General features: G+C 37.2%; 3 protein-coding genes across 10 annotated transcripts in view; 1 reads left to right on the top strand and 2 right to left on the bottom strand.

Annotated features, from left to right (window-relative positions):
- Positions 1-25,348, bottom strand: part of xpr1b (xenotropic and polytropic retrovirus receptor 1b) — a 573,636-nt gene that overhangs the window by 261,724 nt on the left and 286,564 nt on the right. The window lies entirely within an intron of this gene.
- The window catches only part of si:dkeyp-106c3.1, a 166,327-nt gene that overhangs the window by 102,815 nt on the left and 38,164 nt on the right, over positions 1-25,348 (bottom strand). For 4 of the 8 annotated variants that reach the window (XM_073922994.1, XM_073923008.1, XM_021466774.2 and 1 more), the window contains 11 exons: positions 24,781-24,965; positions 24,046-24,228; positions 14,757-14,848; positions 13,515-13,684; positions 13,278-13,431; positions 12,075-12,154; positions 10,476-10,656; positions 8,635-8,790; positions 8,420-8,550; positions 5,493-5,651; positions 5,200-5,383 (listed from right to left, as the gene is read on the bottom strand). In XM_073922994.1, the coding sequence (XP_073779095.1) occupies positions 5,200-5,383; positions 5,493-5,651; positions 8,420-8,550; positions 8,635-8,790; positions 10,476-10,656; positions 12,075-12,154; positions 13,278-13,431; positions 13,515-13,684; positions 14,757-14,848; positions 24,046-24,228; positions 24,781-24,965 (1,675 nt within the window). Of the gene's footprint in view, positions 1-2,360; positions 2,688-5,199; positions 5,384-5,492; positions 5,652-8,419; positions 8,551-8,634; positions 8,791-10,475; positions 10,657-12,074; positions 12,155-13,277; positions 13,432-13,514; positions 13,685-14,756; positions 14,849-24,045; positions 24,229-24,780; positions 24,966-25,348 lie in introns of those variants that run through there. The other 4 variants (XM_073923000.1, XM_073923005.1, XM_073923011.1 and 1 more) reach the window with 2 other exon arrangements.
- si:dkeyp-106c3.2 lies at positions 20,957-22,263 on the top strand. Its single transcript, NM_001100072.1, has 2 exons — positions 20,957-21,316; positions 21,615-22,263. Exons 1-2 carry the CDS (start codon positions 21,125-21,127, stop codon positions 21,771-21,773), a joined length of 351 nt encoding a protein of 116 aa, NP_001093542.1. The 5' UTR covers positions 20,957-21,124; the 3' UTR covers positions 21,774-22,263.

The following is a 25,348-nucleotide window of genomic DNA, read 5'->3' as shown; positions in this document are numbered from 1 at the left end:
TGCATGACTATTGAACTCACAGCAATACAGAAAATACTATCTATCTATCTATCTATCTATCTATCTATCTATCTATCTATCTATCTATCTATCTATCTATCTATCTATCTATCTATCTATCTATCTATCTATCTATCTATCTAAAAACTGTTTTAATCTATCTATCTATCTATCTATCTATCTATCTATCTATCTATCTATCTATCTATCTATCTATCTATCTGTCTGTCTATCTGTCTGTCTGTCTGTCTGTCTGTCTGTCTGTGTTCTGTCTGTCTGTCTGTCTGTCTGTCTGTCCAACCCAAGCTCATTCTGCAAACGTAGCCCCGCGGACGTTTCTGGAGACCGCGATTTACGTGGCCGGAGGTACGTAAGGCTGCGTTTAGTTTTTTCGAGCGAACGCTGCGGGGCAGTGTGGTGCCGCTCCGCCCCTCCTCTTCGGGCTCGCCGGCCGACGGCTCGCCTCCGAGTGGAGGGCTTTCCCGATGCAACCAGTTTGTCCGCTTAGCTCACAGCGTTGCGTCGGCGGCGCGAAGGCCCCTGAGGAGGAGCTGGAAAGCAGGGACGACGACCGGGATCGAGTCCGGGGAACAGCGGTTCCGAAAATCAGGTAAGACGAAAAATGGAATCCGAAAAATAAGGGCGAGAACGCGGCGGGATCCGAAAACGCAGTCAAAATCGAAGATGAGGGCTTTTGCTTTTTTTTTTTTCTGGACGGCTTTTGCAAACTGTCACGAGGGTTTAGGGAAGGAGGAGGAGGAGGAGGAAGAAGAGGAGGGTGTCCGAGGGTGTCCGAGTCCGGATCCGCGAAAACAAAAACCGCTCGAATACGTACCTCCCGGGACGTAAATCGCAGTCCGCAGAAACGTCCGCGGGGCTACGTTTCCACAATGAGCCCGGGTTGCATCTATCTATCGTTCTATCTATCTACAAACTGTTTTTATCTATCTATTAGGGATGTGCGGAGCAGCCGGTATTTGTATTTGTATTTGTATTTGTTGAGGGGGGAAAAGTATTTGTATTTGTATTTGTATTAGAGTAAAATTCAAAATGGCGCAAAAATATATATTTTTTCTATTACACTTCTTATTTACGTTATAGTGAAAGTATTGTTTAATTATACCCATTATATAAATTATAGACATGCAATATTGGTTGTTGTTTTTGAACATGTGACAAGAAATGTCATTGAAAAGAAAATAACATGGAAGCCATTATCTCATCCATGGTTAAACCAACAACTAATAAAATACCATTGTGAATATTATGAACCCCACCACCACCGTTCTTGTTGAAGGACACTGAATAGACAGAATAAAAACAAATAATACTTCAAAAAACTGTTCTTCTTCTGAAAGAACTTTTTTCCAATGGACAGAATTCCAAATACTAATATTAACTAAATAAATCTAAATAAAACCCTGCCTGGGGGATCTGGCAGAACAAACGTATTCTATATAATACTAAAAGATACAGCCCTTATATTGTCATCTGCCTGCCACAAAACAAACACAAAGTTTTTTTTTTTTTTATGTTTGAAACTGACTTGCTGGGGCAGAATGTAGCTTTGTTGATGGTTTGGTGCTAGTGGAGGATTTAGCAGAACATAGCTGAGCTGATTGAGGGGATTGATGCTTGTGGGGGGTTCACAGACAGTATCAGGAGAGGATGCTTTTAGTGCATGTGATAATACATTACATAGAAGGTTGCGCGGTGGCACAGTGAGTAGCACTGTCGCCTGACAGCAAGAAGGTTGCTGGTTCAAGCCCCGACTGGGTTCTCCCCATGTTGGTGTGGGTTTCCTCCGGGTGCTTCGGTTTCCACCACAGTCCAAACACATGCAATACAGGTGAATTGGGTAAGCTAAATTGTCCCTATTGTATGTGTGTGAAAGAGAGTGTATGGATGTTTCCCAGTGCTGGGTAGCAGCTGGAAGGGCAGCCACTGCGTAAAACATATGCTGGATAAATTGGTGGTTCATTCCACTGTGGCAACCCCAGATTGATAAAGGGATTTAGCCGAAAAGAAATTAATGAATGATTATGCATAGAAGATGTTAACAGATGTTTAATATCTCTGACTCTGCTGATTTCACTTTTGCACACATTATACAGTATCACTTTGTTTTATCTGCAAAACCACTGACTGTAATATGCTTCCACACAGAACCTGAAGGTTTTTTTTTTTCTTTTGACTGGTGGAGGACCAAGAAATGGCTCAGCAGCAGTCTCATTTTTTCATAGTGCCAAAATGTATTTGAGGAGTTTTAAGTTAATAAAAAGTGACGGTAAGCTATGCTAAGGTTAACTAGCCTATAGCATATATCTTGCTGTCTGCAAAAGACAGTAATGTAGACGTACCATATAACTCCCATAGGTGCATACTATTCGACACAACTGCAAAAGCATCGCTTTAACCTTTATAAACGAACGTTAACGTTACTCTGTCAACAGTCTATTGTCTAAATTACCGCGCTAACAGAGCTAACGTTGCGTAAACGGAGCACCCGGTTGCAGACGTCCGATCAAACTCCGCTTTAACTCCGCTACAAGTTTATAAACTGCCTTTGGAACCCAGTTAAGGTACAAAAATCTATTTAACAAAAATTATGATGCAGTGAAGTATTTTTTTCGCTCAGCCGAGCCTTCTGTCTGTTGCTGTGGAGAAGCGCCCTCCGACTTCTGACTGAGCGTCTCTCTCTCTCTCTCTCTCTCTCTCTCTCTGTCTCTCTCTCTCTCTCTCACTCACTCACTCACTCTCACTCACGCGGGCATGCACTGTGGTCTCATGAGGAAACGCTGCTTTTTGATATAGTGTTTTTCTTGCTCCCGAATACAAATAATTATTTCAAGTATTTGTTCGAATTAAGTATTCGTAAAAACACGCTATTCGTGCCTTTCCGAATACCGTATTCGGGTTCGGCTCCACCCTTACTATCTATCTATCTATCTATCTATCTATCTATCTTTTTTAAATAAATTATTACCAACAGGCATGTCAAGCTAACCTCAAAAGTTTATCTCGATGAACTTTAATAATGTAGTAACTTATTACACTGGTTCGTTTGCTGTGGCAACCCCTGATAAATCAAAGACTATGCTGAAGGAAAATGAATGAATGAAAGTTAATTGTTATGTTCTCAGTAATGCAAGATGCAATAATGTATTTAAATGAATGTACTAAATAATGTACCAACACCCCAAGACAAAATATGCTGGTAAAATAACATGAACATTAACTGTTGCTGGATTCAATGTATCGACAGATTTTAGAAAGCTTGTCAACAAAATCTCTATCAAAACCAGCAAAGCTATCAAAACATCTATGAAAGCATCTCAAAGGACATTTCCTGGACCATCAACACCTCCAGCCTGGTCAAGAAGGCTCACCCGCACCTATTTTTCTTAAGGCAACTTAAAAAGAACCAGCTTTCATCAGCCATCCTGGTGAACTTCTATTGCTGCAAAATAGAGAGCATCCTGACCAACTGCGTCACAGTCTGGTATGGAAGCTGCTCTGTTGCTGAGCGTGAAGCGGGTGGTGAAAACTGCCCAACGCATCACAGGGACCACACTGCCAGCCATAGAGGACATCCAGAAGAAACACTGTCTGCGCTGAGCACGCAGTATTCCTAAGGACACCTCTCACCCTGCTCACAGACTGTTATCACTCCTGCCTTCCGGCAGGCGCTTCAGGCTCCCTCGGACAAAAACCAGCAGACTGAGGAACAGCTTTTTCCCCGGGGCTGTCTCTCTTTTGAACTCTGCACCCCGCTGACTCTCCCCACCCCCAATACACCCCCCACTCTCCTCTAACTAATACTCCTCACAATCACTGCACTGTTTAACATTTGCACATTTAAAAGTTGCACATATTCATTGCACTACATTTAACTGTACATACCCACTGCACATGGACATTTGTAATCATGTTTATCTATCTGAACACTTCTGATTATTAATAGCAACCTGTACATATATCCATTTATTGTTATTCTCTATTCATAGCTAATACAACCTGTATATAATGTTGATATTACATCCATCTGTAAATATCACCGTGGTTTTTCTATAACTATACTTTATAACATATACCTGTATCCTGCACTTGCTGCTATTGCACTGCTGGTTAGACCTAAACTGCATTTTGTTGTATTGTACTTGTACATGTGTAATGAAAATAAAGTCTAATCTAATCAAAAACAAGGCAATCTATATGGTTCATATACACATTATTACAGATTTAGAACATGTATACATAGACATCATCTATGTAACCAACCCAGAGTCATTCTGGAAACGTAGACCCGCGAGCGTTTCTGGAGGCGACGATTAACGATTTACGGAGGAACGTATGTTAGTTTTTTTCGAGCGAACGCTACGGGGCGGTGTGACGCCGCTCCTCTTCTTTGCGCTCGCTGGCTGATGGCTCACCTCCGTGTGGAGGGCTTTCCCACCGCAACCAGTTTGTTCACTTAGCTCGTAGTGTTACGTTGGCGGAGCGGAGGCCTGGAGGAGGAGGAGCCGCCCGCGGCAACGACCAGGTTCGAGCCTGGGAAAGAGCGGTTCCAGAAATCAGGTAAGAAGAAAAACAGAATCCAAAAAATGAAAGCGAACGAATTTGCACGGGGCGAGAAATCGGCGAAATCCGAAAACGCGGTCAAAATCGGACAAGGGCTTTTGCTTTTCTTTTCCGGATGGCTTTTGTAAATCGTCGCTCGGGTTTAGGGAAGGAGGAGGAGGGTGGCTGGGTTGCCCAATCGGTCATTCAGTCAGTCAGTCGGACGGACGGTCGCTCGACAGCGGATTCTGGCGGCTATTCACGCAAGATCAGCACGAGCGCGAACGGTGCACACAGCGGCCTCTTGCGGATTAGTTAAAACAAAAACTGCACAAATACGTACCTACCGGGAAATGTCTCCTGAAATGTCAGCAGGGCTACGTTTTCACAATGAGCCTGGGTTGTATGTAACTTATATACCTATATATTCTAACTATGCTTATAATAACTTTACCTATTAAAAGCTATTAGTTAATTAGTTACTAGTAACTAATAAAGTTATAGTGACTAATAACAATACATTTTCCGAATTTGATTTGAATGCAATACTGTGCACCTTTTGAAAAGCTGTTTTGAAACAATAATTATTGTGAAAAGCGCTATACAAACCAACTTGAATTGAAGTCAATGCACACACACCTTCCCACTTTTGAAGGGAAGTCTTCGTTGAAACATCCTTCCAGTGGACACCGGCTATCAGAGGCATTTGATTGTTGTAGTTGATTTTCAGGTGGGTGCTGCTCTCTGATTTTTGTGTCTTGAAGTTATTATGCAGAAGCTGAGTTCTGTAATTCTGACCTCTGTCCAGAAGACGCAGGCTGAGCTGGAAGAAGCAGCATATGTTATTATGGCACATAAGTATACAAGACCACAATATGAGCGAGCAGATTCGATAGCCACATTCAGAGTGAACATATTTGGTAGAATGAAACCTCCACTGCGTAACTGGTGAGGTCTGGTCCAGACTGGTTTCTGAGGGACTGATTAAAGAGGATCCTGTGTTTGTTGCTGCTCTGGTTCCACTGTTTTCCATAGCTTATATCAAGAGATGACTGGACGTGGACTGGGCTCCTTTCGTGTTTGAAGAGAATCTGTTGGTGGAAACAAACTGAGATAGATCCAGCTGCAGACCCACACGCATTTCAGGATGTTAGATCCAGACTACTGGATAAAGGCTGGTGAACACTATATCTGGGCAATGACAAATTAGTCATGGTTTTGTATCATTAAATTAGCTATCCTAAGAATATCTACGTGAATTCTGTTTACACTACCTGACAAAAGTCTTGTCGTTGATCTCAGTTGTTAGAGCAACAAATAATAACTTGACTTATAGTTGATCATTTGGAAAAGTGGCAGAAGGTAGATATTTCTGATGGATCATCTGTTGAGCTGCATGTCAATCTTCACAAATACTGCAGAAGACCTATTGGAACCCGCATGGACCCAAGATTCTCACAGAAATTAGTCAAGTTTGGTGAAGAAAAAAATCATGGTTTGGGGTTACATTCAGTATGGGGACACGCGAGAGATCTGCAAAGTGGATGGCAACATCAACAGCCTGAGGTATCAAGACATTTGTGCTGCCCATCACATTACAAACCACAGGAGAGGGCAAATTCATCAGCAGGATAGCGCTCCTTCTCATACTTCAGCCTCCACATCAAAATTCATGAAAGCAAAGAAGGTCAAGGTGCACCAGCACTGGCCAGCCCAGTCACGAGACATGAACATTATTGAGCATGTCTGGGATAATATGAAGCAAGAGGCATTGAAGATGAATCCAGAGAATCTTGATGAACTCTGGGAGTCCTGCAAGAACGCTTTTTTTGCCATTCGAGATGACATGAAGTGATTTGAGTCATTGCAGAGATGTATGGATGCAGTCCTCCGAGCTCATGGGAGTCATCCACTGCACCATGACTTTGTATTCTATACTGTACGTGTGGTTTATTTATAAACTGATTTCGAAAGGATCACGTGCTTGTGATTGAACACAGCTGGAACTGCATCAGATCCGTATATTACAACAATCAGATGAATACTGACGCACTATAAATAACCAGAGCTTTCTACTCCAGTCATCTTCATCTTGAAGAATCCCCCCTTCCACTCCTACCCCTCCTCCGATATGGCAGCCCAGTGGTTAGCACTGTTGCCTCACAGCAAGGCACGACACAATTGTTGTTTGCTAGTTTCAGCTTGGCGCAAGAGTCGTTTTGATGTTTTGCGCCACACTGTTAAAATAGCAAATACATTTGCGCTCATATGTGCGCCCTTTGGGGTTCTGGTCTAAAAAAGGAGGTGTGTTATGGTGCATTGCTATTTTGAGAAACATAATAGACCAGATCAAAGGTGGTCTAAAGTCCAGCGCAGAGCGCGTTAGTCATGCGCCTCACTTACACATTGCTTAATACACACAGGATGTAGAGTAATACGCAAATATCTTTACAAATAATTATTTATTATATTTATATTTATATTTGTTTTATTAGGAACAAGCTTAGATTTCTCCACCTGTCAGGTTTTGTACCATATGAGGAATAGCATGTGTGTTTGGAAATAACTCAGTTTTTTTAACACACTTCATTTATTCATAATTTATTCGGCTAATGGATGTCTGTGCGTACAACAAGTTTGCCTATCCACGAGATTGAAAGTGAAAGTAAATAATGAGAAGGCTCATTCTCTCATTCTCACGCTGCACATGCTCTGTTTAACTGTTTTCTTGCTAGTGAAGCGTTCAGTTTTTCCACTTACAAAGTCCGTCATATAAATAGCAAATGCGCTATGGCGCGACGCAACTGACTCTTAAACGGAATGGGAGATGAGACTCTTATTGGTTTATTCTCAAAACAGACCTATAACTCATTAAGAGAATAAGCTCAACCCTGTTAGACCATGCGCCGCGGTGCAAAGCAGATTTTTCCATGCTTAAAGTAGCAAAAGTGGATTCTGACACGCCCTTAATGCTTTTGCGCCCTGCACTTTGGACTTTGCGCATGGATCATCAAAATAGAGCCCTTAGTCAGACATGTCTCAGCACGTTGACAAGCGGGGGAGTTCTCGAGACCTACCTGAGCTCAAACTCTTCTCTCGCCCTTCAAACAGGAGGGAGCCCCGGACTCAAGGATATTCTGAGCTCCGGACTCAAGGATATTCTGAGCTCAGAGCTCTCTCCCGGGACAGCATACCAAATACGCTCTATTACCAATCATCAGCTAAGTGTGAACTCTCAAGTAAGTCAGACCTTACTGTCCTAATTAAATAAATCAAAATCAAGGCATGATCATATTTTATTTTGCTGAAATAAGGGTAATCTAGAGGCCTTTGCCTTTCATATAAGCCACTTCTGATACCAAATGATTAGCTAATAGTCAAGTTATTATTTGTTGTTCCTAAAACTTAGGCGACAAGACTTTTATCAGGTAGTGTACAGTTGAAATCAAAATGATTATCCCTCCTGTGATTTCCTTTTGAAATATTTCCCAAATGATTTTTAACAGAGCATAGGTTTTTTACAGTAATTACTATAATATTTTTTTCTCCTAGAGAAAGCCTTATTTGTTTTATTTTGGCTGGAATAAAAGCAGTTTTTAATTTTTTTTAAAACCATTTTAAGGTCAATATTATTAGCCCTCCTTATCTTAAGTAAGTAAATAAATAAATGTCTTTCTTGTCACTTTTTCAAAAAAAATGCATCCTTGCTGAATAAATGTAACCATTTCTTTTTTTGAACATTTGTTTACTTGATGGTTGCACCGCATGACATTTTTATAGTCTTTAAATTTAAACTTTTCTCAAAAATTATCCATGAAACCAAAGAATGCATTTGAGTTATTGAGACAATAAATATTACCTTGTGGTTTAGGTTGATGAATTGGGAGCAGTGGAGTTCATGAGCTGCTGTTACACGATACGTCTGGATGGAGTCCGATTCGCTGTGAAGATTCTGGGTCATGTGACACTCTTGCATTTTCTCCAAATCTTCTGAAAAAAGATTCAAGTGATTGAAAAAGTCTATTGTGCTCTTGTCTTGAAATGGTGCATTATTGTTATTTAGAAGTCACTTACCTTTTACACCGTACCTAACCCTAACAGCAGAACTCCACTCAGAACCCCTTTGCTTCAATAACCCAAGACCTCTGAGACTGACAGCGCTGGGTAAAAGAAATCCAGCATCTATTGAATAATGTCTCCTGCCATCTTCCAAACTTCTCTCCAGCTGCACTGTGAAGTGAGGCAGAACATAGAGAGTTGTTTGCAAATCATAAAGGCATTGTAAGTCATGTGCAAGAGAAGAAAGAATAGAACATAACTTCATGACTTATATAATTAAAAAATAATATATTATAATATTAAAAATATAGTATCCCGTTGATTATTGTCAAACTTCCAGCTTTGATTAAAATCAGGGTGTCAAACTCATTTTAGCTCAGTGGCCACATGGAGGAAAATCTGTTCTGAAGTGGGCAGGACTGGTCAAAACAATGGGGGGGTTGGGGGGGTTAGTCGTGTGGTTGGGTACCACGCCTCCTTTTTCAAATGGCACATTTTTATACAACTGAACTCGTATAAAATTGCCACTAAACTGACAAAACGAAAAATTGTTACATTTCCTCGTGAGATCACCTCAGTGAGCAGTGTTTCCCATAGGTTTAAAATATACTTGCTGTAGAAGCCAGATTGAAAAATAACACATAAATGGTCAACTACATGCGAGAAACAAAAAATAATTAGATTTTTAACTTGATTTTCATTAATTATGACACTGTTATACACCTTTTATTTTCAATGGGTTAAAGTTATTTTAAAAAGGCTGTTGAAGTAATAGAAATCCACAACTTCTATGCTATTTAGGAGCCATGTGCACCCACAGACAGGTAAAGGCTGCTCAATGACATTTACAGTACTGTCAAAGCATTTTAGATATGTATAAAGTATGTAATATATTAACATCATTAAGTGAATAAAATATACAGCAAATGAGAAATAAATAACAGCAAAAAGGAATACAAATAGACAGTATTGCTAAAAATAATAATAATTACTAGAAAAAAAATGTGTAGATTATTGAAACAAAGCTAATTTGTTGATTAGCCATTTCTTATGGTGTACAAATATTTTGCAGGCATTATAGATGTCATTTTGTTCTCTCCGAGTATAAAGTTATTAAATGATTAATCATTTAATGTTTCTATTGCGGCTGTGCAAACACAGTCAGATGTAAAATGGTAATGCAAAAACACATACAAGTAACGGCAACTTAAAAAAAAAAAGTAAAATCTGAATCCTGGACATTTAAGGAGATTCAGAAACTACAGTCGGATACAGCGGAAAAGGCGTCCCTGTGGGTCTGCAGAGCACGTGAGAGTTCCTGTGTGAGTGACCGATCGCGCACACACAGAACCAGTAGGAAACATGCAGAGTGAGAGAAGATTTTCCACTGGTTAATCAATCGCGAGTGTTTAGTTTTCTTGGACATATACAAAAAAAGTGTAAAAGCATGATAATAATAGTAATATTCATGTGTCACCACCAAATATACCTGGGTGGCCCGCCCAAGTAAAGTCTGTGTAGGAAGAACTGGTGTGGTATGACAGGGTATAGATGAGGTCTTTCTCTCTGAGATGCCTGTCAAACTGACGCTGGTTTAGGCTTCTAGTTCGAATGAAATTACAGTTTACTATTGCGCCATCCAGTGAACACAGATGGAACAGCAGTATATTTTATTGAAAAATTGCAGCTTACAGAATCATCTCGCGGGCCGCATTAAATTCGTTTGCGGGCCTGTTCATGATTTAAATCTATCCCAGTAGGCACCTTAATGACAAAACGACATCAAATTGACATTGACATCAAAAAACACATAAAAATGCAAATCAATTTATCAACAAATTAATGCATGTTCTTGCCTGAGAATGATGCGTCCTTGTTAAAGACATTTTTAAGCAAAGCCTGTATTACAAACTTCCTGCTGCGGGCATGTGTGGTGTTGACTGATAGGGAAAATGGATGCCCATCTGCCACTACTTTGGCATCAAGATGAAAGTGGGTTCTCATCTCTGAAGCAAGATTCACAGTCTCCAGTAGACCCTTGGGAACAATGGTGAATGATTTAATAAATACTGTTCTTGAATTAGAAAACTCACAGCAAAAAATGTGCTTTATTACTTGGGTAACACTTTAGAATAACTATCCGTTATAACTAATTAATATTCCATTAAAAGCTGTTAGTTAATGAGTTATAAATGACTTGTTAAACAAAAGTTAACAGTTTGTTAATTATTTATAACTGTGCCTTACATAATATATCATAGGATATTAGTTCTTAAAACCAGACAATGGGCTAAATTTTACCAATCTAGGCGCAAAGTCTAAATCGTATGGTGCAAAAGCATTAAGGGCATGTTCGAATCCACTTTTGGTACACTTTGCGCCGCGGCGCATGGTCTAACAGGGTTGTGCTTATTCTCTTAATGAGTTATGGATGTGTTTTAAGCTTAACATGCATTAAACCAATCAGAGTCTCATCTCCCATTCTCTTTAAGAGTCAGTTGCTTCGCACCATGGCGCATTTTCTTTTTACATGGTGGACTTTGTAAGTGTAAAAACTGAACGCTTCACTAGTAAGAAAACAGTTAAACAAACCATCTGCAGCGAGCCTCCTCCAGTCAGCCTCTTTACGTTCTCTTTACTTTTACTCTTTACTTTACTCCTTTACTTTCTTAGATAAGGAAACGGTGTTGTACACCCTCCACTGAAGACATCCATTAGCATATTTATTTTCATTTGTTAAGCATTAAGTTTTTTCAAAACAATTTCTAAATTCAGTTCCAATTTCCAGCAAATGAACAATAATAGCGAAGTTATATCCAAACACGCATCCTATTCTCATGCCCCATATGGTGATGCAGATGTCTCCAAAACCCGACAGGTGGACAAATCTAAACTAGTTTTTTACTAAAACAAATAAATATGCATATAATAAATATCACTCATAATAATAACATTATACAATTGCAAGTTGTCATGAATAAACTGAAAAAAGTCCCCCCCCCATATGTAAAGATATTTGTGTTGCTTTTAGACCTGCATAGGCGCATAACTAACGCGATCTGCGCTGGACTTTAGACCAGCTTTTAGTTGGTCAGTGGCACAGTCTATTTCAGTTCCTCAAAAATAGTAACGCACCAACAATGCGCCTTAACACACCTCTATTCTAGACCGGCACACCCATGAGTCCGCAAAGTGGCACAAATGGATTTGCTATTTAAACAACATGGCACAAAACAGGAAAATTACTGTTGCACTGGTATGCTAATAGCAACAAATCTTGCAATACATGTCTTGGGTCTATTGCGCCGGGTGTACAATAGGGCCCAATATTTTTTGCTTGTCTAGAAAATGTCTCTTGAATTGAGAATTTTTAGACTAGAAACAAGACAATAAAAATCAGTGTTTGCAGCATAACTTAAAACTTTAAAACTCACAAAAATGTTCTTCTTACTTACCTTGATGAAATAATGGTGGATGTTGTCAATCAGTAGTTCGATTCTGCCTGAACGCTGGTTGTTTATTTCTTCAAGCTGCGCTGTGGAGACAAAAATATTAGACAATATCTTTTAGATAAATATACCATGAAACCAATCATAAGAGTATTGTATTAAGTTGAGGTTTATACTGAGATTGAAAGCTGAATAAATAGGTTTTCCATTGATGTATGGCTTGTTAGGATAGAAAAATATATAATAGATAATAAAGATACAACTATCTGAAAACTTGGAATCTGAGGGTTTAAAAAAGTTATATTTTGAGAAAATTTCATTTAAAGTTATGTAAATTAAATGTTTAGCTATGCTTTTTACTAAACAAAAAAATAGTTTTAATATCTATACAGTAAATGTCTAAAATAATCTTCATGAAACATGATCTTTGCATAATATTCTAATGATTTTTGGCAAAAAAGAGAGTATCATTTTGACCTACGCTATATATACAACACATATTTTTATCCTGCTTTCACTTATTTTAATAAATTAATCAACTACATTTTTAAGTAATACCAAGTATATTATACTATTTTGCAAAAATCCCTTTACAAGTGGTTTAAACACAGTTGTGTGGCAACAGTCTGTGAATATAACCAGCTTCTAATGGTAAACATTAATTCTATTTTTTATTTCTATTTTACTTTATAAAAACTGCAGAAACACTTTGATTGAAATTCTTCTTTTGTACGTGTCATCAGTGGGGGAGAGCCCCGCCCATTGGTGACGATCTCTCCCTCATTAGCATAGCATAGTTTTTGAATCTGTCACTATGCTGACACACAGGCATTCTTTAGCTCCGCCCTCTTTTTAAAAGAGACCTAAGAGCTAAGACCTATCTCATTTGAATTTACAATGACGCTACCAAAATGTCACAATTTGGATCAAATCCTAAAAAGGGCAGTTTCAAAGACTTTTTTACAAATAAAACATTATTTGCAAGGTATTTTGAGCTGACTTTATTACAACTATGTGAATCAATTAGATAAATTGCTTACGGTTGTCAGTAATAAATAAGTTGGAATGGCTTTATTCTTTTAAGTGTAAGTAATTAATTAAATTTTTTTTTTTATTTAATTTAATTGTGCAACTTAAGACCGGTTTTGTGGTCCAGGGTTTCAAACAATACATCCATATAGAAATTCATTTGTGAGGCGCTGTTAAAACCTTGAATGAGAATGGCTTTCAGGGGATGAGTTATTTTCAGAATCAGCCTTTTCGGAGTGAGATTGACATCCAGGGATACATCTCTGTGGATAGTGGATTGTGGTGTTCCAATAAAAAGAAGCAGCGTGGCTTCCAGTGGCATCCAGAAATGTCTCTGTTAAAGATCCATAATAAATGTCAATTTAATGACAATGTATTTTTGACCTTCTTAATTTAAATGTCACATATCCTACAAACCTGTGATACAAAAGTATAGGCTGCCTCCAAGAGATACTGGTTGAGACCTTTGTCCAGTTTTTGAAGTCTGAGAGTAAAAATAACTGGACCCAATGGTGGAAAGCTTTTTCCCATCAGTGTCAATGGATAAGTCAGATCAGAGCATAACTGCCATCCAACCATCTTAGACCCTACAAGAATAATCATTATTGTATATATATATATATATATATATATATATATATATATATATATATATATATATATATATATATATATTATATACATACATATATTCTTTTCGTGATGCCAGGTGACCAAAATTCAATATCTAGCCAGTGTATAATTACAATGTTATTTTGACATCCAATGACGTCATCAAGTGACGTTGGTATTTTATTTGATTTGAGGTTGTGTTGGAAAGTGACCAAAATCCAATGTTGTCCCAACATCTTAAACCAACGTCATATTAACGTCAAATACTGACATTTATACATGAGCTATGGCAACCAAAATCCAATCCCATCTGATTAGAACATCCACACAACATCAAGCTGTAACATCATTAGACGTTGATATTTGGTTGATTTTAGGTTGGACGTTGGATATTGATGTTGGCCTGACATATTTTCATATTCAAACAAAATTCCAACGACGTTGGGGTAAATCAATCTGACGTCACGTTGACTTACTGTGCCGGCTGGGTATATACACTGTAAAAAATGCTAGGTTCCACACAATTACTCCTTGTTGTCCTGACAAAAATCAGTTAACTTAATCACCAGTATATGTATACATTCATTCATTCATTCATTTTCTTGTCAGCTTAGTCCCTTTATTAAGCTTAGTCCCTTTATCCAGCAAGTTTTTACGCAGCGAATGCCCTTCCAACAGGAACCCATCTCTGGGAAACATCCGCACACACATTCACACACACACTCATACACTACGGAAGATTTAGCCTACCCAATTCACCTGTACCACATGTCTTTGGACTGTAGGGAAAACCGGAGCACCCGGAAGAAACCCACGCAAACGCAGGGAGAACATGCAAACTCCACAAAGAAACCCCAACTGAGCCAAGGATCGAACCAGCGACCGAGCAACCTTTTTGCTGTGACAGCACTACCTACTGTGCCACTGCGTCGCCGTATAAGTAATTGATTAGAGAAATTGACTTAAGAAATGTTAAGAAATATTACATAAGTACTTTAAACAAGCAGCAGAAATATTTTTTGGGTGTATTGTGGTAAAGTTACTTACATGTTTTAGGAGTGCAAGTGTTCTTCTCTTTCAGGTTTCTTGTCACCACAAGCTCGTCTTTAAGGTCTCCACTGACGCGAAACACTCTGGAGCTGTCTCGTAAAGACAATCAAGCAACAATTTTAGAGTGTCTTAACAATTTAAAGTTTTTAAAGGAACAACTGTTTATGAGCCAGGTCATTTATTCATTTTCCTTCAGCTTATCATTCATTCATTCATTTTCTTGTCGGCTTAGTCCCTTTATTAATCCGGGGTCGCCACAGCGGAATGAACCGCCAACTAATCCAGCAAGTTTTTACGCAGCGGATGCCCTTCCAACCGCAACCCATTTCTGGGAAACATCCACACACACATTCACACACACACTACGGACAATTTAGCCTACCCAATTCACCTGTACCGCATGTCTTTGGACTGTGGGGGAAACCGGAGCAAACCGGAGGAAACCCACGCGAAGGCAGGGAGAACATGCAAACTCCACACAGAAACGCCAACTGAGCCGAGGTTCGAACCAGCGACCTTCTTGCTGTGAGGCGACAGCACTACCTACTGCGCCCCTTCAGCTTAGTCTTATTTAATTTATTTTACATTCATTAATTTGTTTGTTTGTTTGTTTGTTTGTTTTGTTGGTTGGTTGGTTGGTTGGTTGGTTGTTTGGTAGATATTTATAATTCAAAGTGGCTTACAATTGAAAAAGAAATAGAAGCAATCAGACCGACAAAAGGTCAAGTCCCAGTTATTCTAACACAGTATATATGGCAAGTTTTAAAAATTACTCAGTTGAAAAATAGACTGATAAAAAGTGCTGCACTGAAAAAAAATACATTAATTAACTGTTTCTGTATTTTGTGATTCATGGGAGTTTTCTGTTTATTTACGGTTATGAATTGGATTATGGAATCTTGATCTCTGCTCTTTCGACTTTTGTTGTTAAAATCTCAACTCTGCAGTTTAACAAAGTGATTCATTCTCATTTTAGTAGTTTGAAGCAATATATTGTATAAGAAATAATAAACAGAGAGAATTAGGTTCTTAACATAATAGAAATGTACTGGCAATTTAATACAAAGCTTTTTTGAAGTAATTTACATCACCACCTAGACAATATATCACTTCAAACTATTAGAGATGATAATTAAAGTCACGTTTTCCAACTTTTGAACATAAAAATAATTAAAGGATAAAATCAAGGGTCCATAATGCATTTTAAAAGCATACATAAAATTATATATATATTTTTTTTAAATGTGAATCATAAAATAGTGAAAAGTTTATTTGTGGATATTTTTTTATATTGCAGTAAGTGTTGACAAAAAAAAGATGCATCTTTAGTAGCTTATTAAAAATGACTAAAGACTTGAGTTACTACTTGAGTTGAGAGAGGCAAGTCATTTCACCAACTGGGAGCAGTCAAATAAAGTTCTCTTTGTGTCTCTTTGGGACCACAATGTGCCACTCACTTGTTAACACATGCAATCATCAGTGCTTTGAATTTGTAAGCAGCTATTAGCAACAGTGTTAATTTCGTTGACGAAGACTATGACGAAAAATATTCGTCAACGAACATTTTTACAGACGAAAACTAAATAAAAACTAAATAAAAAGTCAGATACGATGACGAAGACGATGACGAAATTTAACTGACACTTTAGTCAACGAATAAAAACGAGAGGAAAATGTTGGGGCGGGACGAATGGAGAAGAGATCCAATAAGAACTACCCTTTTGTGGGGAAATCCAATCAGAGCAAATCTTTTGAGGGCAGGTTGATAATAGGCTCGTTTGACTTGGCCAAAGTCTGCGCAGAATCGATCACCGGTGATCACCGCAAGATGCATGCCGGTTAGAAATGTGTCCGCCTTGCCTTCGCCTCGCTCTGATGTCACGCTGACGTGCGCCAAAAAACTCTCGCGATCGCGAGGCGGGTACCTCGGATAGAGCAGTCGGCCGCAGTTGCTCTCAAAAGACTAGGTGCGTTCGACATGAAGCTCAGCTGCAGCCGGTGATCAACGAGATTAGCCGAGCGCAGGCGGGGGCGGAGTTGAAAACGGAGCCGTCAAGACGGACAGCTGGACACTTCGGGACTCAAAGTTGCTGCAGTCATGATGACCGATCACATGGCATCATCATATTTTTTTGTTATTTTTATTTATAACAACAAAACATTTACAAATAAAACAAAATACAGTTTCTACAAACTGTGGTTCCTTTTTAAACAATAAGAGAGAATTATGAATAAAATATATAACAAATGCATGAGAGAAATAAGAGGAAATGAGGGGTTAATATAAACATAAAAACGAACAGGTCTATTAAATACAAAGCAATAAGCATAAATTCTAGGAGTTAAACATCAACCTTTAGGCTAATACTTCTTGTTTGAATCTGCTAAAAATGGGTTTACATATGTACATTTATAGATATAAAAATTTCCAATGTAAAAAGCAAAACAAGGTGTTTTGATTAGGTCTTAATAAATGACATTATTTTGGATAATGAATGAATTTTCAAAAAAGCATTTTAATTCAAAAAGATTGTGTTGAAAAGAACAAAAGGTAAAATAAGTGAGCTATGTAGAAGTTTTCCAGAAAGAGCAGGTAGCCTTTAAACTGCTAGACAGGAAATAAAATATATATTTATATTATAATAATAAAACCATTTTATAATTATTTAATAAAATAGTTCTTTAACTTAATTTGTTAAGAGAGCGTTAGGGTGGCAGGATCAATGATGTTGATTTTCTTATTTCAAGTCTGTAAGACTTTTTTAGGTTATTCACTAAAATATACACTAAAATATATCATTTAAATCGTTCATGGAGATGAATGCAGTAAATAGTCTGTATAAAAAAGTTAAAAATAAACCTGTGCAAACAAGCTAACCTTTATAACCAGATTATTTAACAAAAGATGATTACTGCAGTAAAATATTTGTAGTCTTTTAATAAGCAAGATGTGTGCAGGATAGAGAGGGTGTGAAAAGTGAATTGTTTGTTTTGAAACTTTTGAATCGGAATTTGTCCAATTATAAACCCGAAACACACGTGTTTGTTGTCATGTGGTGAACTCGGCCAATCGTGTAATATCGGTGTCGTCATCAAAGCTCCTGCAGTCGCTCTTCAGAAGCTGCACGGTCTGAGTTTGCCGTCTGATCTCGGAGCGCTGTCGCGGTACTTTGATGCCACATGTGACAGTCACGTGGCGCCGGCGCAGCATCAATCCGGACAAGATTTCTAACCAGAATGCACCGCTTTAAGACAAATTTCGATCGATCTGCGCAGCGCTGCATGAAGTCGAACGCACCTACTGCGTTACCAAAAGCATGATGGGAAACGACTGGCTGACGACACAGCTTAATGCTGATTGGATGAGACTGACACATTACTTTATTATCTTGTTTTACTAAGGTTTATACCTGAATTTGTTGAATACCTTTTTTTGTATTTTCGTTGATAATTTTAAAAAAAGTCATAAAGAGCATAACATATGGTTATTTATTTAGATTTACACACAAACAAAAACAAAACACATCTTTGTAAAACATAACGTGACCTATGTAATATAACTAAATGTTACTAATAAATCATTAGGATTTGTGTGTGTATTTCACTCTCAGTTTTAAGTCCTGTTTGTTGTCATTTTCACTTTTTATATGTTTGTGTGAATTTTGTATTGTAATTTTTATGCAGCGTTATTCCATTAAAGTCAATCCAATATATACATATATTCAAAAATACAAAGATAATCAGACTGTTTTGTCATTATGTCTTATCTTTGTGTGGTTTCATATGAGAAGTGAAAAGGGTGTAGTAAACAAGACACACACACAAATATGTATATATATGTATGTGAAGTCAAAAGTCATGTTTATTAGACCAAGAATATTTTGATAGTTTTTCCTACAGTCTAATAGTTTTTATTCTGGAGAAAGTCTTGGGCTGTTTATTTTAGTCTGGCTGGAGTAAAAGCAGTTTATATAGACCTAATAAGCTTGTCAATATAATTAACCCCCTAAGAATTTATTTGTCAAACAAACATTTGTCATGACCTGTCACTCAAAAGCATCTATGGCTACTTCATTTATAATGTAGCCAAATTAGGTTTCTTGAAAGTTTTCTTGCTGTATAAGCTGTTTATTTTGTTATTCTTTTAACGTTTGTTGAATATACAGAATTATATTTTTAATACACCCTTTTAGTTAATGAGTTCATCTTCTGTAATTCTGACCATCTTTTTGTAAAAACAGTGATATTTCTATTGCATCCACTCCCACATTAAAAAAATACTATAGTAATGTATACTGTAGTGCTTTTGAACCATGTTATAAAATAGCCTATTTAAATTGAATATTTCTGGTATCACAACAACTATAAACACAACACAATACTGAATAAACATGTTCAAAAATGCTATAATATTTACTATAAATCACCATAGTATTTTTTCATGAGGTCATTCGTCTGCGATAAAAAACGCGAACGAGAACTCCGCCACTGGTGACGATTCCAGGTGGCTAAACAGCGAGATTCGGCAGGTGTCCGACTTCTGATGTAATTTTTGAGCCCTCCTCTTACTGCAGACGCCTGCTCTCGTTTACAATGCAGTCAAGGCGAGGCGCACCTCAAACGAGCCTCTTGGCAAAGCCATTAGGCTCGTTTGACTTGGCCAAAATCTGCGCAGAATTGATCACCGGTGATCACCGCAAGATGCATGCCGGTTAGAAATGTGTCCGCCTTGCCTTCGCCTCGCTCTGATGTCACGCTGACGTGCGCCAAAAAACTCTCGCGATCGCGAGGCGGGTACCTCGGATAGAGCAGTCGGCCGCAGTTGCTCTCAAAAGACTGCGTTACCAAAAGCATGATGGGAAACGACTGGCTGACGACACAGCTTAATGCTGATTGGATGAGACTGACACATTACACTTTATTATCTTGTTTTACTAAGGTTTATACCTGGATGTTTTGAATACCTTTTTTTTTGTATTTTCGTTGATAATTAAAAAAAAAGTCATAAAGAGCATTACATATGGTTATTTATTTAGATTTACACGCAAACAAAAACAAAACACATCTTTGTAAAACATAACGTGACCTATCCAATATAACTAAATGTTACTAATAAATCATTAGGATGTGTGTGTGCTGTATTTTATTTATCTCTCAGTTTTAAGTCCTGTTTGTTGTCATTTTCACTTTTTGTATAATTGTGTGAATTTTGTATTGTAATTTTTATGCAGCATTATTCAATGAAAGTCAATCCAATATATACATATATTCAGACATACAAAGGTAATCAGACTGTTTTGTCATTATGCCTCATCTTTGTGTGGTTTCATATGAGAAGTGAAAAGGGTGTAGTAAACAAGACACACACACACACACACACACACACACACACATATGTATATATATATATGTATGTGAAGTCAAAAGTCATGTTTAATAGACCAAGAATATTTCCACAGTTTTTCCTACAGTCTAATAGTTTTTATTCTGGAGAAAGTCTTGGGCTGTTTATTTTAGTCTGGCTGGAGTAATATCAGTTTATATAGACCTAATAAGCATGTCAATATAATTAACCCCCTAAGAGTTTATTTGTCAAACAAACATTTGTCATGACCCGTCACTCAAAAGCATCTATGGCTCCTTCATTTATAATGTAGCCAAATTAGGTTTCTTGAAAGTTTTCTTGCTGTATAAGCTGTTTATTTTGTTATTCTTTTAACGTTTGTTGAATATACAGAATTATATTTTAAATACACCCTTTTAGTTAATGAGCTGTTCATCTTCTGTAATTCTGAACATTTTTTTTGTAAAAACTGTGATATTTCTATTGCATCCACTCCCATATTTAAAATACTATAGTAATGTATACTGTAGTGCTTTTGAACCATGTTATAAAATAGCCTATTTAAATTTTATAGTTCTGGTATCACAACAACTATAAACACAACCCAATACTGAATAAACATGTTCAAAAATGCAGTAATATTTACTATAAATCACCATAGTATTTTTTCATGAGGTCATTCGTCTGCGATAAGAAACGCGAACGAGAACTCCGCCACTGGTGACGACTCCAGGTGGCTAAACTGCGAGATTCAGCAGGTGTCCGACTTCTGATGTAATTTTTGAGCCCTCCTCTTACTGCAGACGCCTGCTCTCGTTTACAATGCAGTCAAGGCGAGGCGCACCTCAAACGAGCCTATTTTCAAAACAAAAGCCGCGGTTTTCAAGTTATGATGACGTTTGTTATACATTATATTTAGTTACACATTATACTTGGTTACAAAGCGTTGGTTAATTTAAGTTGACTTTTCTCGTTAGCAACACGCTAAAGTTTTGTTCACTCGGTCCGAGGGCAGCGTCTCATGAACAGACAGACAGAAATGTCAGAGCTTGGTCTAGGACGAAAACGAAGAATTGACATCTGGTCAAACTTCACATATGACAACAAGGACAACAAGAGCGTCTGTAAACCATGTGGAGTAAAAATCGCTGGGAAAAACACCACCAACTTGAAGCGACATTTACAGACGGCTCATCCAGAAATCCACACCAAGGTGAGCATAAACGCTAACGTTAAGGTTATCCTATAAGATAAACCACCGTGATTCTGCTAAACTTGGAATAAAATTGAAGCCAAAGGAAATTAACTTTAAATAGTATTGATTAAACGAATTGTCTCGCTGAATTAATTAATATAAATATGTGTACTATTATAATAGATGTTGTGGTGATATGACTCGACAAAAGGTGTGTGTGTGTGTGTGTGTGTGTGTGTGTGTGTGTGTGTGTGTGTTATATGGCAAGAAAGAAGAAAATATCACAACTTTGTATATCATTTATATATCCTCATAGATACAGAAGATGTCTGATGACCATGGGCCAGGTGGAAATAAAGCTAGTGATGCTACTAGTACAACACAGCAGCAGGCCATCTCAGATTTCCTAAGGTCTTCAAAGTACAAGACTGAATCAAAGGAACAACAGACCAAGGAGCAGGCCATAGCTAGATAGATTGGACGGACAGGTTTACCACTCACAACAATTGAGGATGAGGACTTTGTGCTAATGATGGGGATGATAGATGGGAGACTAACAGTTCCAAAGAAAACTAAAAATAGCAATTTAATTAAAACACAGTATGAATGCTGTACTTTATCTTGAAAGAATGTCATATGCGTTTCATATAATTCAGGGACAATGCATATCTTTTTCAGGGAGCATGTATATTGTTCAGGGAGAGCAGGTCTTGTGGTTATTTTTTGTGAAAAAGACTCATGTTTTTGACATGTAATAAAATGTTTTTATTACAACAATTAGATATGTGCCTGTATTCTATATATGCTTCCATATATTATATTATACTTACAATTACATGAATTATGGAGAAAAATCTGCTAATATTTGGTCTACTAAGACTAATAGACTTAAGACTAAACTAAGACTAAAACTTTTATGATATTTAGTCAACTAAACTAGACTAAGACTAAAAGATTTCAGATGACTAAAATAGGACTAAAACTAAATGGTGTATTATTCCAAAGACTAAGACTAAATCAGAATTTGCTGTCAAAATTAACACTGATTAGCAATCAATGCAATTGATTAAAAGAGGTGTTACTTCACTCTTTTTAAAACCATTCTAAATCTCATTCTGGATCAGTTGCAGAGATTTGAACATGAAGGCAGCTCAACTTTAATCACTCCTTGTAATTACGGAGCAGCTCATCTTCCTTCATGCTACCTAAAACCCAGAATTGCTGCAAACTAAACTGAAACAGCAAATATGGCTTCATTGTACAGTCTTTCATTCAAAATGAAACCAAAAAGAAGCATGAGGTGCTGAGTGGCCAGTGAAATTCTTATATTCAAATAACTAGTACTTGAATTTCATTGAAGTTCATGTTCATAGTTTGAATCAAAACTGAAAAAACACCAGCAAATTAAGAAGTGTTGCAAATTCGCACAACACAAACAAACTAAGAAAATGTACTGCATTTTCTCATAACACATGCAAATAGCATGGAATACAATGGCATTGTTTCAAGTAGACCAAAAAACTTGACGAACATGGCTGGGATTTATTTATTGTGGTGTGTCTACTGCTCTAAAATTGCAGGTGATCTTTCAAAGGTGAGGTTTTATTTTATTTATTTATTTATTTATTTATATATATATATTTATATATATATATATATATATATATATATATATATATATATATATATATATATATATATATATATTTAAATCCTGATTACACAGTTCCCTTGTATTTTGTATAATATTAGCTAACCCAGGCTCATTCTGAAAATGTACTGCTATATACATTCTGGAGATCGCAAAATACGCCCCAGGAGCTACGCTTTGTTTTTTTGTTTTTGTTTTCACAAATCCACCAGAGGCCGCTGTGTATGCTTTTTGAAATCTCAGATTTCTCACACCATTTGCACCTGCTCTTCCCACATAAAACCACAAGAGGCCGCTGTCGACTGACTGATTAACTGACCGACTGACTTATCAACTGACCCACCCTCCTCCTTCCTTAAACCCAACCAATGGTGTTTTCAATAGCACCGATTAACCCACCCACCCACTTCGCTAAACCCAACTGACAGTTTTAAAAAGCAATCCAGAAATAGAAAAGCCCTTGCCTATTTTTTACCACGTTTTCAGATTTGACCACATTCTCACTTTGTTATTTATTTGTTTACTTTTTTTGGCTTCTGTTATTTTCTTACCCACTTTCTGGAACCGTTCATTGTTGGACTGGAACATCATAGTCATAGTCAACTCCTCTCTGCATCTTAAGTCCACAGATGTATATGGCGAGTTAACTGGTAAACCGTGGGACAGCCGTCTATACGGAGGTAATCGGTCAGCTGGTAAGTGCGAAAAGGAACGATACATACCGCACCATAGCGTTCATTTTAAAGACAGAATGCAGTATATGTACTTCTGGGTACATAATTCACGATCTCCAGAAATGTATATAGGGTTACGTTTTCAAAATGAGCCTGTGTTGTTAATACCCTTGATAACCATAACCTATATAGCCGGGTAAGTCATGATTTTGGGTCCTCTTGAAAACGTTTTATTTGCATATGTTGTGAAAAAAACCGACGTTTTCTTCATTTGTTTGTGTTGTGAGAAAATGCAGCATGCTTTCTTTATTTGTTTGTGTTGTGAGGTGCTTTTTGTACTTCCATGTACTTTTGCAGTAAATTGCAGTGCGTTAAGCTCTCTCGGCCACTGTAGAACTTATATATTCGAACACTTTACATACTTGAAGGTCAGTATATCCATGACATCTTCTGGAGTGTTGAGAACCAACTTCAGGTTCTGCCCGTGGTGCAGATAGACAGCTCCATCCAAGCTGGTGGAGGTTTTGAGTTGAGTGACCCACTCTAATCCCACACGGCCTATTGCTCCGTCAACTCCAGCTCTCACAGAGATGCCAACCAATGCACTGTTTAAGAAGAGGACATATATTTTCTGTTTGTTTTTAATAAAAAAAGACTAAAAAAAGTCTTAGCCCAACAAAGCTGGTATAGTGCTTAGGACTTTTGCACAGCGCTGTTTATATAATCATGATGAAAAAAAAAACTATAACCGCTGAAGTCCTTTCCAGAAGGAAAGGCAAATGGATTAAAGCCTACTGTACTTTTCAACATTCACAATTCCATCAATTCAGACAGTATTGCTAACAACACTGCAAGAAATACAGGACAAACAGCCTCTCTTAAACAATTAAACCAAAAGAATTCAAACTCTAACCTAACTCCAATCCTAACAAACCATACATCAACTGAAAGATCCTTAATCCAACATGTATACGTCTCAATTTTAAAATAATAATAAACATGTACACTTATGACTGGCTTTGTGGTAAAGGGTCATACATATCCATTATACCATCAGTAAAACCACAGATTTAATGTCGGCCTAAAACGTTTACACTCTACTGTATGATTTGCCAACACAACTTCAATGTGACAGCACAAATAAACCTTCATCATACCTTGGTTTGATATAGCCAGCCAGTGAGAAGTGTGACCAATTCTTATAGTTAGAGATGCCTTTAAGTCTGAGGGAAAACAGAGCGGACATGTTGATGCTGAGCCTCATGGGTAATCCGGAGAGGGATGGTAAAACCAGTTCCTCTGCCAGAACAACTGGCTTTTGGCTGAGTTTTATCTCCTGACCCTAGGAAAAGAAAAGAAATTATAAATATATATATATATATATATATATATATATATATATATATATATATATATATATATATATATATATATATATATATATATATCTCCTAAGAATGCTGCCCCCGCGACCTAGCCCCAGAAAAGCGGCAGAAAAAAATTCATCAGTAAAACAAAAATTCAAAAAAATCTTCTTAAATGTTTCAACACTCTGACAAATAATTTTCTAACAGAATCGTTCATTTTAATACTGGATTCAATTTAATAATTATATATTTTAATACTGGATTCAATTTAATTATATATATATATATATATATATATATATATATATATATATATATATATATATATATATATATATATATATATATATATATATAT

This window comes from Danio rerio, chromosome 2 (genome assembly GCF_049306965.1).
Source record: "Danio rerio strain Tuebingen ecotype United States chromosome 2, GRCz12tu, whole genome shotgun sequence".
NCBI lineage: Eukaryota > Metazoa > Chordata > Actinopteri > Cypriniformes > Danionidae > Danio > Danio rerio.
Note: the sequence above shows the minus strand (reverse complement) of the source record. Positions and strands in the feature narration are given on the sequence as shown.